At 42.9% G+C, this 14,678-nt stretch overlaps 1 protein-coding gene and 1 pseudogene across 1 annotated transcript; one reads left to right on the forward strand and one right to left on the reverse strand.

The window, feature by feature from the left end:
* Nucleotides 1-75: 75 nt before the first annotated feature.
* LOC100665886 (ORM1-like protein 1) lies at nt 76-2,113 on the reverse strand (annotated as a pseudogene).
* Nucleotides 2,114-12,224: 10,111 nt separating this feature from the next.
* Nucleotides 12,225-14,579, forward strand: LOC135227175 (maestro heat-like repeat-containing protein family member 7). Its single transcript, XM_023549019.2, has 3 exons — nt 12,225-12,996; nt 13,255-13,390; nt 14,066-14,579. The coding sequence occupies exons 1-3, from the start codon at nt 12,923-12,925 to the stop codon at nt 14,261-14,263; spliced, it is 408 nt and encodes a 135-aa protein (XP_023404787.1). The 5' UTR covers nt 12,225-12,922; the 3' UTR covers nt 14,264-14,579.
* Nucleotides 14,580-14,678: the final 99 nt, after the last annotated feature.

A 14,678-nucleotide genomic window follows, 5' to 3' on the forward strand; every position in this document is an offset into this window, starting at 1 on the left:
GAATATGGATGGTAATAAAAACAATCTGTAATAAACTTTTAAAGAGATTATGGTTTACATGTAAGTCTGTTTAAAATGACCGTGACTGAATGGAAATTTTCTTCTCCTAACACAACGCCCATTCATTATAAACTAAGCTAGTCTCTTACAGATCTCTTTTTACCTTGGATTGTCTATGAAGCCCTCACTGTATGGCCATTTAACTTAGGAGCTGGGCCTGCCCGGCCCACCTGTAAAGCCTCTCTTCAGAAATATACCAGATGCATTAAACAGAGGCATCTTCTAGTAAAAATCTACACTCCAAAACAGCATATTTAGAACCAGCAATTAGCCCTCCAGTGTAAACACCTCTCATTTCACACACTCACGGAGACGGTGTAGTGTACCAACTACTCCTTCCTTACAGGAAACTGAGCAGCTGTAAAAATTTTTGTTTGGTTTCAGAACATTTCAATACTTATTAATTCCAAAGGTCTGAACACCATGTAGTTGTGGCATTTTGGGAATTAGCACACTTAGGAGAGAAGCTGTTTTTAGGGTAAAATGAGTTGGATCATACTTCAAATAGAAACTTTCCAGGAAATACAGAATCATTGGACAAATTATGAAAAACTTCCATGAAGATATAAACTCTACTCTATAGGTGAGTTGTTTCCAATGAGTTAGGCGTCTTGCTTTACCCTGGTCAGGAGTTCCAAAAGGCGTTCCTTTCACTGCATGCAAAAATACATACATCCCCAAGTTCTACGTATTTGTTAAGGTCCAAGCAACAGGAACACTGAAGAAGGGAATGCTGAGTAAGACAACATGAAGCGATGCCAACTCCCACGGCTGTTCATACATGGGTGTTTGGATTCACCTTGCTGTGGGCAACTCCAGCATTCATGTTTGCTCAGAGCAGGACTAGCCCAACAGCACCCGCGTCTCCTCACAGGCTGAATCGGGTTTCCTTTCTTTTTATTTAGTTAAAGATTTTTATTATATAACAATTTACAAAACTTAAAACTGTATAAAGTTATAGGCAGAGAAGTCTTGCTCCATCCCTGCCCTCTTAACCTCATTCTGACTCACCTCCTGTAGATAACCGTTTTCATTAGCTTCTGGTTTGTCCTTCTGGTTTTCTTATTGCGAAAATAAGCAAATATGTGTTTATGGTATGTTATTTCCCTTTCTTTCTTACACAGTAAGTAACACATTCTTTTCAGAGCTCCGGACCTTACTTTCTTCATTTATCCACATCAGTTCATAGATATATTCCTTATTATTGTTGTTTTCTTTTTGGTTGCATACTTCTAAATTATGTGGATGTACTATCGTGTTGTTGTTAGGTGCTGTCAAGTCAGTCTGGACTCATAGCTACCCTATGTACAACAGAATGAAACACTGCCTGGTCCCACACCATCCTCACAATACTTGTTATGCTTGAGCCCATTGTTGCAGCCACTGTGTCAATCCATCTTGTTGATGGTCTTCCTCTTTTTGGCTTACCGTCTACTTTACCAAGCATGATGTCGTTCTCCAGGGACTGGTCCCTCTTGATAACATGACCAAATTATGTGAGACAAAGTCTCACCATCCTTGATTCTAAGGAGCATTCTGGCTGTATTTCTCCCGAGACAGATTTGTTCATTTTTCTGGCAGTCCACGGTATATTCAATATTGTTTGCCAACACTATAATTCAGATAAGTCCTCTACTGATGGACATTTGGGCTGTTTTCAACATTTTTGCTGCTAGTTTTTAACTCTTTATTTTTAAATGACTGTAGATTCACAGGGAGTTGCAAAAATAGTACAGAGAGCCCCCTGAATGCATCACCCAGTTTCCCCTAATGGTGGCATCTTAAATAACTGTGATACAGTATCAAAACCAGAGAATTGATGTTGGCGCAATGATGTTATTTAGACTACAGACCTTATTCAGTTCTCACCAGTTTTGACATGCACTCATTTGTGTGTGCGTTCTATGCAAATGGACATCAGGTAGAGATTCGTGTAACCATCCCCACCACCACCACCTTCACTACCATGATATAGAACTGTTCCATCACCACAGAGGAACTCCCTTGTATTACCCCTGTATAGTCACTCCCTTCCACACACACACAACTTTGTCCTTCCTTGGCAACCACTAGTATGATCTTTATCTGTATAGTTTTGTCATTTTGAGGATGTTGGTTTTTTTTTATATATACAAAAAGTCATACCGCATGTGTCTTAGTCATCTAGTGCTGCTATAACAGAAATACCACAAGTAGATGGCTTTAACAAAGAGAAATTTATTCTGTCACAGTCTAGTAGGCTACAAGTCCAAATTTAGGGTGCCGGCTCCAAGGGGAGGCTTTCTCTCTCCATCAGCTCTGGAGGAAGGTCCTTGTCACCAGTCCTTCCCTGGGAGGATCTCAGTGCAGGAACCCCAGGTCCAGAGGACATGCTCTGCTCCTGGCACTGCTTTCTTGGTAGTATGAGGTCCCCTCACTCTCTGCTTGCTTCGTTTTCCTTTTATCTCTTGTAAGATGAAAGGTGGTGCAGGCCACACCCCAGGGAAACACCCTTTACATTGGATCTGGGATGCGACCTTAGCCTCTTTAACATAAAATTACAATCACAAAATGGAGGACAACCATACAATACTGGGAATCATGGCCCAGGCAAATTGATAAACACATTTTGGGGGGGGACATAATTCAGTCTATGACAGTATGCAACCTTTTTTGAGACAGGCTTTTTTTCACTAAGCTAAATGCTTAGTTGTTTCAAGCATTGCATTGTTGGATTGTTCCAATGATCCAACTCGTTGTGTGTATCAGTAGTTTGCTTCTTTTTATTGCTGAGTAATATTCTACTGTATTGATATACCAGAGTTTAACCATTTACCCATTTAAGGATATCTGGGTTGTTTTCAGTTTTTGGCTATTATGAATAAAGCGCCTATGAACATTCATGTACAGATTTTTGTGTGAGCATAAGTTTTCTTTTCCTTAAGATAAATACCCAAGAATGCAACTGCTGAGTCAGATAGTAAGTGCATGTTAAATTTTATAAGAAACTGCCAAACTGTTTTCCAGAGTGGCTGTACCATTTCACATCTGCACCAGCAATGGATAAATGTATGAGATACCCAGTTTCTTTGCATCCTTTATTTTAGCCATTCTAACAGGTGTGTAGTGATATCTCATTGTGATTTTAATTTGCATTTTCCCAATGGCTAATGATGTTGAACATATCTTCATGTGCATATTTGCTGTCCATATCTTTTCTTCAGTGAAATGTCTGTTTATGTCTTTTGCCCACTTTCTAATTGGATTATTTTTTACTGTTGAGTTTTGAGAGTTCTTTACATATCCTAGATATAAGTTCTTTGTCTGATATGTGGTTTGCAAATACTTTTGCCCAGTCTGTAGTTTGTCTTGTCTTTTCTTTTTTTCATAGTTTAATGTATTTTAATAGCAAACTTACAGGAACAGCACAGAAGGCAGACAACATTAAAAACATGTACTTGTGTGTAGGACAACTCAGAAAAGTAGAGTGAATGGATGGGATCTACTGTATGATAAGAATGCTACAAACACCATTCAGTTGCTGTCAATAAGAAATTTACTCGTTTTAAAAAAAATCCAAATGCTGGCATTGTTCAGAAAAATTTAGCAGGTTTATTTATAATTGTTATAAAGTTGAACTGCTGAAACTTGTTCACTGAAATATTTTGACTTGCATTAATGCTTTATGTCCCCACAATTATATTAAAATTTCACACACAAATGAAAATGGAAAAACAGCCAGTAGCTGCTTTCCATCCCCTGTTTTTCCATTCGCAGTCATATACTTAGATACCTTTTGATCCCATGGAAAAAAAATATCTAATGTTCAGAGCTACCAATAACAGGGCGATTTTTTTTTTTTTTAAAGAATGAAATATTTCCCATCATTGTGGGTTCTTAAGCACCTTCTCCACGTATGCGGTGTGCTAGCTGTGTGTCTTTTGGCATAACTGTTACACGATTGGCATGGATAGCACACAGCTTGCTGTCTTCAAAAAGGCCAACCAGATAGGCCTCACTTGCCTCCGGGAAAGCACCAATAGCTGTGCTCTGGGAACGCACATCTGTTTTGAAGTCCTGAGCCATTCCTCGCACCAGACATTGGAAGGGAAGTTTGCACATCACAAGTTCAGCGGACGTCTGATAACGTTTGATTTCCCGGAGTGCAGCAGTACCAGGCCTGGAACGATGAGGTTTCTCCACTCCTCCAGTAGAGGGCGCACTCTGGCAAGCGGCTTTTGTAGCCTGCTGCTCCCTGGTGCTTTACTACCGATTGATCTGCAGGCAGTAGGCTCATGTATGAGCCCCGTTATGGAGACCACCTCACTTACCCCCTTCTCCTCCGTCTGGAGCTCGGCGAGCTGGAGGCGGCGCTGGCTTTAGAGAGCGACGGCGGCGTGGCAGCGGCTGCGAACACAATTGAAATCTGTAGTTTGTCTTTTCATCTTCTTAACGGGGTCCATTGCAGAGAAAAAGTTAAAAATTTTGATAAAGCCCATTTTATCAATTTTTCTTTCGTGGCTCATGGTTGTGGTGTCATGTCTAAGAGCTAGGTTCTGAATATTTCTTCTATGTTTTCAACTAAAGGTTTTATGGTTTCACATTTAAATCTGTGGTCCATTTTGAATTAATTTTGTATAAGGTATGAGCTTTTTTTTATGAGCTTTAGGTTGAGGTTCAATTTTTTTTTTGCATATGAACGTCCAATTATTTGAAAGCCATCGTTGAAAAGACCACCCTTTCTCCACTGAATCGCCTTAATCAGAAATCAATTGGCCGTATTTGTGTGAATCTACTTCTGGGCTCTCTATTTGGTTCCATTGATCTCTGCGTCTATCCCTTCACCAATACCACGCTGTCTTGATTAACATAGCTCCAGAGTAAGTCTTAAAATTATGTAGTATGATTCCTCCAACTCTATTCTTTTTACTTTGGCATATAAATTTTAGAGTCAGTTTGTATACAGCTACACAAAAAATCCTGCTGGAATTTTGTTGGAGTTACATTAAATTTATAAATCAAATTGGGAAGAATTGAAATCTTTACTATGTTGAGTCTTCTGATCTCTGAACATGTTATGTCTTCATTTATTTAGGTCTTCTTCGGTTTCATTCATCAGCATTTTGTAGTTTTCAGCATAGAGATCCTGTGTATGTCTTGTTAGATTCATAACTAAGCATTTCATTTTTTGGAGCCCTTATACATGCAATTATTTTAATTTTTTTATTTCCAACTATTAATTGCTTGTATGTAGAAATACAATGGAGTTTTGCATATTGAACTTGTATCTCCCGACCTTGCTAAACTTATTACTTCTAGGATTTTTTTATGGATTCCTTAGAATTTTCTATGTGGAAATCAGGTCATTTGTGAATAGGGAAGTTTTATTTCTTTCTAATATGAATACCTCTTATTTCGTTTTCAAGCCTATCGTACTTCCATTATGATGTTGAGTAGGAGTATTGAGAGTGGGCATCCTTCTCTTGGCCTGATCTTAGAGGGAAGGCATTCAGTTTTCACCAGTAAGTATGATGTTTGCTTGTAGGCTTTTTGTAGGTGCCATTTACCAGGTTAGGAAGTTCACTGAGAATTTTAAAAAATGTAGATGTTGAATTCTGTAAAATGCTTTTTTTCCATCAATTGATATTATCATGTTGATTTTCTTTAGATTATTAACATGGTGGAAACCCTGGTGGCGTGGTGGTTAAGAGCTACGACTGTTAACGAAAAGGTCACCAGTCTGAATCCACCACGCGGTCCTTGGAAACCCTGTGGGGCAGTTCTACTCTGCCCTGTAGGGTCGCTATGAGTTGGAATTGAGCCGACAGCAACAAGTTTGTTTTTTTTGTTTTATTAACATGGTGGATCATGTTGAAGCAGTCTTGCATTCCCAAGATAAATCCCACTTGGTTGTTGTGCGTTTTTCTTTTTATATCTTGCTGCATTTGGTGTGGTAATATTTTGTTGAGGATTTTTGTGTCTATGTTCATGAGGGGTATTGATTTGCAGCTTTCTTTTTTTGCTGTTTTTGGTATCAGATAAATGAGTTGGGAAGTGTTCCCTCTTCTATTTCATGGAAGAAATTGAGTAAAATTGATGTTATTTCTTCTTTAAGTGTTTGGTAGAATTCATTGAAACCATCTTGAGCTGGAGATTTCTTTTTGGAGGGTTTTTAACTATAAATTTAATTTTTAAAATTGTTATATATAGCTCAAGACCATTCTTTTTCATTGTTATGTAGTATTCCGTGAATAAATATACCTCTATTTATTTATGAAAAATGGTGACATTGTAATTCTGTCATTCTTTATTCATTCTTAGGTGGAATTCTTCTATAAAGGCAAGTTACCTTTATAGACTGGTTACCTTGAGCTATAGCTCACAGATGAAAGATACCAGTTTTCAAAGTAATGAATTATTTCCTAGTATCCGTCAAAGGTAACCAATGAGGGTTATTTCTTTAGTATCATTTAAATTTGAATTTTAAAATATTTGATGTGTTTTAACCAATTAAAACTATTATTCTTATTTATGCTTAAATTATCCCACCGTTGGTCAAAGAGTACCTCTTCAAGTTGGCTCCTGAATCCTTTTAACATGACCCTAGCAGTCTTCAATAGCTTCCTTGCTATGCAGTATAGCAAGAGGATCCCAGCTCATCTTGTATGTTTCCTGACCCAGGCCTGGAACTAACTGTTTCTTCAAAGAGCTCTGGTTCTCCTAGTGGAAAATGGTATTTAGAGACCACACTTTGGCTGTGGGGTATTTTATCAGTGTCTGACTGCAAGGAAGCATTGCAGATTTCCCATTGATATCTTCAGGAAGGGTGTTTTTTCTTATCAGTACAGCTGGTGGATTTTTTTTGTCTACTGCTGTTCTTCCTTTTCAATCATAAATTGCCGTTTGCTTAGCTACATCATCGTCAGATTGGTTGCTGTAAGTTGACATGTAGAGATGCATCGTTGAACCAGTGGTATTTTGGGGCCTCTAATTAACCAACTGGAAACCCTGGTGGTGTAGTGGTTAAGTGCTACGGCTGCTAACCAAGAGGTCAGCAGTTCAAATCTGCCAGGCACTCCTTGGAAACTCTATGGGGCAGTTCTACTCTGTCCTATAGGGTCGCTATGAGTCGGAATCGACTGGTGAGAAGCTTATACATTGTGTTGCAAATAGGGATCATCCATAACTACAGTTTTCAGGCAGATTTATACACAGCTCACCCCTGAATTTATGAATGCATGATATTCCATTGCTATCACCAAGTTCTTTTTCTACTGAAGAGTGGGAAGAGGTGGGAGTGGGACTGTAGGTATTTTGGCCCACCTAAGTGAATCACCCACCACTCGTCTGTCAGTTCGGCATAGTGTGGTGCCTTGTGTGTTGCTATGATGCTGGAAGCTATGCCACTAGCATTTCAAATACCCATAGAGTCACACGTGGTTTACAGGTTCCGGCAGAGCTTCCAGACTAAGAGACTAGGAAGAAAGGCCTGACAGTCTACTTTCGAAAATTAGTTGCAACAGCATACAGGTAGTCCCCAACTTCTCTGTCATAAGTCAGTTCTGACTTAAGTTGAATATCTCATTTTTTGTTTTTAGTTTTCATTATTATTGCTTTTTATTATCAGTATCTTTATAAATCAGATCTTTAGTTGGGGGTTGGAAACAGTACACATAAACTTACAGATATATTGTAATACATACATTCATTCATAGAAAAAACACACAAATCATAAAAATTTACTCTGACAAGGAAGAAGAGTTGGGTGATGTTGGCATTTTGTCAGTTGCGGTAATAACTCCACTTGTGGAAGGTTCTGGATGATCTGGATTAGCCCTGGGGATGGGGATGGTGTTTCTAGACACAAAATTAGTGAGAGTTGTCTGTATGGTCCTTTTCTTTTTTCTTCATATATTTCGTGGTTTTAACAGCTCACTGCTTCTCAAATCTTCCTATCAACTTTAGCAAAGCAATCAGTGTTTGGGCCCGTGTTTTCAAGCAACCAAAGCCCCGATTTAGCTTAGAAAACTAAATCTATACAGTAGCATTTTGAACAGTAAATCATAAAATTGAACATCTGCAAATGAATGTCTGAGTATGATAACATCAGCAAATTACACATTGCAACACTGCAGTATGTATTACTAAAGATAAGATGTACAAAAAAAAGGATGGTCATAAGTGCAGTTCATTGTAAGTCGAATACATTGTAAGTCAGGGACTACCTGTACTGTCCAATACAGTGCTGAAAAATGAAGATGGTGCAGGACCAGGCAACATTTCGTTCTGTCATATGTAAGGTTGCCACGAGTTGAATCTGACTCAATGGCAACTAACAAATGAATCATGGCCAATATAGTTTGAGAGCCACTGCCTTAATGTGGAAGAAGGGGGCACTAATGGGGAGCTTTCTAGCACAAGCTTAGTTAAGAGCTCAGTTCTAGCACCTAGATAAGGGGAAAATTCTGGGCTGAGGGAATGAAGCGAAGACTTCTGGTGCCACACCCACATGCAATCTGCCGTTAGGCAAAAGAAGTCCTGCTGTCAGAAATGTGGCCCTGATACCTTTTTCTTTTTTTACAAATAAGCAGAACACAAAAAAGTAAAATAGTAGATTATATGACACATGTATAGATACATATCTACCACTTTCTAAAACAAGAATTTCCTTACTTCCCTTCTTAAAACCTTCCAGTGTTTTTTAAAAATATTTTTTTGTTGTTGTTGGAAAATAAACACAGCAAAAATATACCAATTCAACAATTTTTACATGTACAAATCAGTGACATTGATTACATTCTTCAAGTTGTGCAACCATTCTCACCCTCTTTTTCCAAATTATTCCTCCACCATTAACATAAATTCACTGGCCCCTAAGCTTCCTATCTAACCTTTCGAGTTGCTGTTGTCAGTTTGATCCCATATAGATAGTTCTTTAAAAGAGCATAATGCTCAAGGCAGACATTCTTTGCTAATTAAGCTTTTTTTTTTTTAGCTCTAAGGAAGACTTCAGGGGATATTTTTGGCTTAAGGTTTAAAGATTACCTCAGGGCAATAGTTCCAGGGGTTCATCCAGCCTCAGTGGCTCCAGAAAGTCTAGATGCCATGCAAATTTGAAATTCAGGATACTTTGAGAAGCCTCTGGGATGCAGCTGAACAGGCCTCTCCTTTCATTCTCTTCTCCTTCCAGTTTCTAGGCACATGGCTGAACTCCCAGAAGGACCACGAGCGGGAACGGGCCATGTGGTGCACTGCCCGTATTCTTGGCTTTGTTGCAAAAATGAACAACTTCCAAGTGAGTCAGAGCCTCACCTCAGCACCCACTGTGGCTCCAGCACCTGCTGTGGCCACCCTCCTCCCACCTTTATCCCAACCTTCATGATATATATCAAGGAACCCTGGTCACTTGGCCTCACTCACCATCTCTGTGGTCTCATCCTCTGTTTTCTCTTTGGTATCCCATCTTGTTCTCTTTCCCTCCCTCCCCACATCTTCTGCTTGTCCTTTTCTCCATCCACCAATTCCACTGAATTCCACTTGGTTCACTTTGATTCAGTTCATCCCAACAAGCAGTTACTGAATATTCACCTTGTGTCAGTGTTATAGTGGATGCAAAGATGACCAAGACAGTTTTCCGTCTGCATGGAGCTTACAGTCCACTAGAAGAGAGAGGCATGCATAGAACAAACTGAAGTAGAAGGTGATGGTGAATGTACAAACCAAATGTGGTGGGAATAAAAGGTCAAAACACAAATGATCTCAAGTGAGGGAATAGGGAAAGCTTCATGGAGGAGGATTAAGGTAGAGTGGGGTGTGAGCTGGGCTTGAAGGATGAGTAGAGTGTCAAGAGGCAAAGAGGGGGATAGTATAAGGTCATTACAAAACTATGATCCCATATGTACTTTTAGCCCATAATTCACCTGTTTAATTCCATTCCCATTAATTCAGCTGCTCTCACCTCTCATGTCCCTGGTACATGCACCCTCTCCTCCCAGTTCTTTTCTTCTGATGACCCAGTCTAAGGGATAACTTGTGACTTCCATCTCTCCTCCCCAGATAGAAATTGAGTTCACCCGGCTGGGGCGCCTGGTAAGGCTGCTGGCCATACGCTGCCAAGACCCAGTGGACAACATCTGCTTCCTGTCTGCCCATGCTGTCTACAACCTCTACTGCATCCTCCTGCTGCAAAAGAGTATGGAGAACCCTCTCTCCTCACTCTCCCTCCAACCTCCTACCCATTCCATTCCGGAAGAGTGAGGGCCAGGAAGTCGCCTGAGCATCTCATTTTCATTGAGGAACCTACTCCAAACATTTACAGATAGGCTCTTAGGACAAAAACCTGCTCAGGAAATGGCTCTTTTGAGTTAGTATTGCCCTAACTCTTGCTAAGCCTCATATTCTTACCCAGTTCTGTTTCTGCTCTGAGGCAGGCCAAATGGACTTTCTTTTGACATTAGCTCTCACTGTCTCTTGAGTCCATTCCTTGACTCCCAGCTCCTCAAGCTGGATTAGTTCAGTAGATGTTTTGGGCCTGGTCAGGATCCCTGAAAACTGGGAAAAAAGAGGCTAAGAAGCCTTCTGCGTATCTGAGGGGTGGGGTCGGGTGTCTTTGTTTCAGAGATGGAAAGGAAGAAACAGGGCTTGTGGGAAGAAGAGGGCAAGAGTAAAGTCTATAGTGCCACCGTGTTCTATAACAACACCTTTGAGATTGCCGAGGTGAGGGGGCAGGGCCAGAAACAACGTGGGGAGAGCCCGGGCCTATCGTTTATCCAATGCTATAGACCCCAGGGGTGGAACTCTTCTATCCCATCTCCCTTCCTTCTCCACCGTGGGATGTGAAATTTTACTTTAGGAAAAATTTCCTACATAGTGTAAGTCATAGGAGTGCTTGGACAGTGTGGTTAAGCACTCAACTACTAGCAGAAAAGTTGGCGGTTCAAACCCACTCAGAGGCACTTCGGAAGACAGGCCTGGCGATCTACTTCTGAAAGGTCACGGCCTTGAAAACCCTATGGAGCAGTTCTACTCTGCATACATGGGGTTGCCGTGAGTCAGGATCGATTCTATGGCAAGTAACAACAATGTAAACCGTAGTCCAGGAGGCTGCCCCATGCTCCCCCTTGAGCATCATGAATCCTAATCCTTCTTTATTACCTGTCCCCCAGAATCATTTGTTTCATGCTGATGACACTTTGTGTACAATGTGTAGACCCGATCCTTGCCTCAAGTGATGCCACTAAGGATTTTAGTGCCTGCCCTTCTCTCCCAGATCTCCCCTTCTGCAATTTGATCTCTGAACTCTACATTGCACCTGGGATCAGTGTTCTCTCCCTCCTGTCCCCAAAGACTCTGTCCCCAGTGAAGGTGTCCTCCAGGACCTAAGCAGACAGCGCAGGCCAAGGACAAAAGTGCACCTTACTGCCGAGAGAAGCTCTCCCTCCTCATACCCTACCCAGGAAGAATGGTGCAGGCTATCTCAGGCAGGGGGACCCGTGGTGACCAGCCTGACCCTGCCCTGTTACAGGCATTTGCAGGGTATTTCACAGAGCTCCAGCTTACCACCCTGGTGCTGACAGCCATTGAGGGCCTGACTGACAGCAGAGCCAAGGTGTCTCTGGCTGCAGCCCAGCTGATGAGTGCTGTCATGAAGGAGCGGGGCAAAGACTTGATTAAGGTAGTGTGGGGTGTGGTGAGGGCTCTGCCCTGCAAACCAGGAGCCCTGGGCTCTCTCCTGGCTCTATCATTAACCAGCGGTAGGGCCACAGGCAAGTCCCTTTTCTGTTGCCTTAACTCACCTACCTATCAAGTGCAGGCTTGGACTCGGTTTTCTCTGTGGTCCCTCTGAGCTCTGGCATTTGTGATCCTGCACTTGGAACTGCAGTGCCACCTGTCTTGGGGGTTGGCTCCTCAGTTAACAACTACCACGTGCAGTGGCATAGGCACCTGAAGGGTCTAGTAGCCAGAGCCCAAAGAAGCATTGCTGGGGGGATTCACTGTGGTTCCCCAGAGTGTCAGGGGGCTTAGACCTCTGTGAAGGGTAAGGCTGTGTGAATTGCAACCCAACAAGCTTGTGGGATGACTCTGACCTTTGAACACATTTTTTTTTTTTTTTAATTTAGGCTAACGTAAAAATGGGAAAGTTTTGCATAAAAATCCACATTTCCCACTTCATGGAAAACCATAACAATGGGGTCAGGTCACTGGAAACTGAGTGGCCACTGTTCTTACATGCAGCAGGGACGCTCCAGATTCTCCCATTCCCTGTGAATTCCCTGATAACTGTTGCCTTTGCTCATTTATGGAGCTGGCCTGGCCTAGGTCCCAGAGGTGGAAGGACACCTTTGGGAGTGTCCTTGGAGTGCCACACTGAAGTGGGCTTCCTAGGTACCCGTGTATTAGAAATCTGAGAGCCAGGGAAGAGACCTGGGGCCCCCCACATCCAATACCAGCTGTCCCTGCATCCCTGAAGTTTTATGGATTGAAAGCTGATCTCCGCTGGGAAGAGAAGCCCTGGAGTGCCTCCAGGACTTTTGTCTCCCCTCCTGGAGGGTCTTGTGTCTCCTGAATAACCCAGGAACCCTCCTCTGGACTTTCGGGCTATGGGCAGGCATGTGCTATAGCAGCCATGGCACCAACTTTTGGAGCTCCTTCCGTGGCCTCTGTTGGTCTGGCCTCTGACACCACAGAGCAGAACTCTGCCTTAGAAGGGGGTCATTGGCAGCACTGGGGAGTTGGTAGAGGGAGGAGGAGGGCAGGAAGCAGAGAAGGAGTTACTGAGCCTTCTTCTGGCTCTGCTTTGTAGGTTGAGGAAATTGTGGAGGGCATCTTTGAACGGCTCAAGTCGCAGCTGGAGCCCAGCACAAAGGAGGAGGTTGTGCGGGCCATGTGCTCGCTGGCAGGCACCAACACCCGCACCGTTGTGCCCATGCTGCTTAACAAGCCCCTGCCTTGGGACAGGTACCCCCATTCCCAACACCTCCAGCCCAGGAACCCTCTCCAGCCCTGCCCAAAAAACACGGCACAAGCTGCACAAGGTTGCTTTCCTCCTTTCTCTTTGACCCAAACCAAGCTTCATTGCCCTGTTCTCTGGTCAACTCCTCTTTAGTCTTACTCGCTCTAGCCCCTGAGAACTGGCTTTTCATGGGCCTGAGACCAGACTAGTCCCAGGAGCGTGGTCACCAGGGCCCATGACATAGCTGTCCCTGCGTTCTGCAGAACCAACCTAGTCCTGTGGAAGGTGTTTGGCACCCAGCAAGAGACCACACTCAGCGTCCTGCGGATGCTCATAGGCATCCTGGAAAATAACCAACCCAAACAGGAAAGCAAGGAGATGGCCTTCCAGCCGGTGGCGGTCAGTACAAGGGAGAAGACGGGGTGGAGGGCTTAATGTTCTGGCAACTTGGGGGCAGAGTGGAAGATCAAAGGGCATCCGAGCGGTAGGGGGCAGATATTGGGGAGGACAGGGTTAACACTGAAATCATATGCATACTGTACATTAGATTAGCAGTTCAACCTTTTGTTTTTGCACGTTTATATCCAACATGATGTAGAAAGGGCAGATATCAATCCCATTTGATGAACAAGGAACTTGACATGCAGGGTTAATCCACCTTCTCCATTTCCTTACTCTGGGGCTGGCACTCACTTTTCTAAAAAGGAGGGAGTCCAGGGGTGTGGTCTGGGGGTGGGGGAGGAGGAGGTTTGTTGGCCTGGAATTGAGACTGATAAAAGTATGCCAAATACCATTCTCTGCTGAAAATTAGAGTCAGCTCCTTTTTTGTCTTTAATGTCAGGTGAGTAAAAGAGAAGCAGATTGCATGAGTGTTGCCCCCTCATTTCCCTAGGGATGAGCTGTGGGTTTTCAGTCTTTGGGTATGTCTTGCAAACTTGAATCAGAGTAAACTGTGCCCTCTGGGTGGTGGTAAGAAGGGACAGGGTAGACTTCAGCCTAGGCTTTCACTGTGAGGGCCATTTTCTATCTTGTCTGGTCAATTCCACTTCCTCCTTCCTCTGTGTCCTCTCCCAGGTGACATGTGCCTTGTGTGAGATGCTTTCAGGGTCTCAGTGCCAGGAAGCTGTCCAGGAATTCTACCCACGGTTGTTGCTGGCTGTGCTAAGTCATCTCTACTGGGTGATTGAGCAAAATGCTCCCCAGAAGATGGTGGTATACAGCAGAGAGGGGGTCCAGGGCAGCAAGAACAAGCCCTTTGACCCCACTAGGTAAGCTGAACCCCCAAGTGATGGAGGAATGACACCAGTCAATTCCTGAGGGCCCTGGACAACTAGATGCTGAACTGTTGAAGAAGGGAGATGAAATATGGGTGTGGGTGCTGCAGCGTTGTGCACTACAATATTCTCACATATTTTCAATTCTTTATGATGGTACTTATCCATTAACCTTTTTATTGTGTGCCCTCTTCTACCGACTCACACACCTGTTCACATCCGTGTTCATAACCCTAAGACATGAAGAGATTTAATGAGATGGTAAACACGAGGGCCAGGGCTGTGTCTATGCCATTCCCTCCATGTAGTTTGGGCCTCTGGCTTTGGTTTGTCACTAACTAACCATCTTGCTCCAGTCTCTACTGGAATTGTTTCCTCATCTGTTAAAAAAAAAAAAAAAGGGAGGGGGCTTT

This window comes from Loxodonta africana, chromosome 4, assembly GCF_030014295.1.
Source record: "Loxodonta africana isolate mLoxAfr1 chromosome 4, mLoxAfr1.hap2, whole genome shotgun sequence".
Lineage (NCBI taxonomy): Eukaryota > Metazoa > Chordata > Mammalia > Proboscidea > Elephantidae > Loxodonta > Loxodonta africana.

Coding starts and splice junctions, on each gene's coding strand:
- LOC135227175 (XM_023549019.2), top strand. CDS start 12,923: ATGTGCTCGCTGGCAGGCACCAACACCCGCACCGTTGTGCCCATGCTG. Junction 12,997..13,254: donor AAGCCCCTGCCTTGGGACAG/GTACCCCCATTC, acceptor TGCGTTCTGCAG/AACCAACCTAGTCCTGTGGA. Junction 13,391..14,065: donor TGGCCTTCCAGCCGGTGGCG/GTCAGTACAAGG, acceptor GTCCTCTCCCAG/GTGACATGTGCCTTGTGTGA.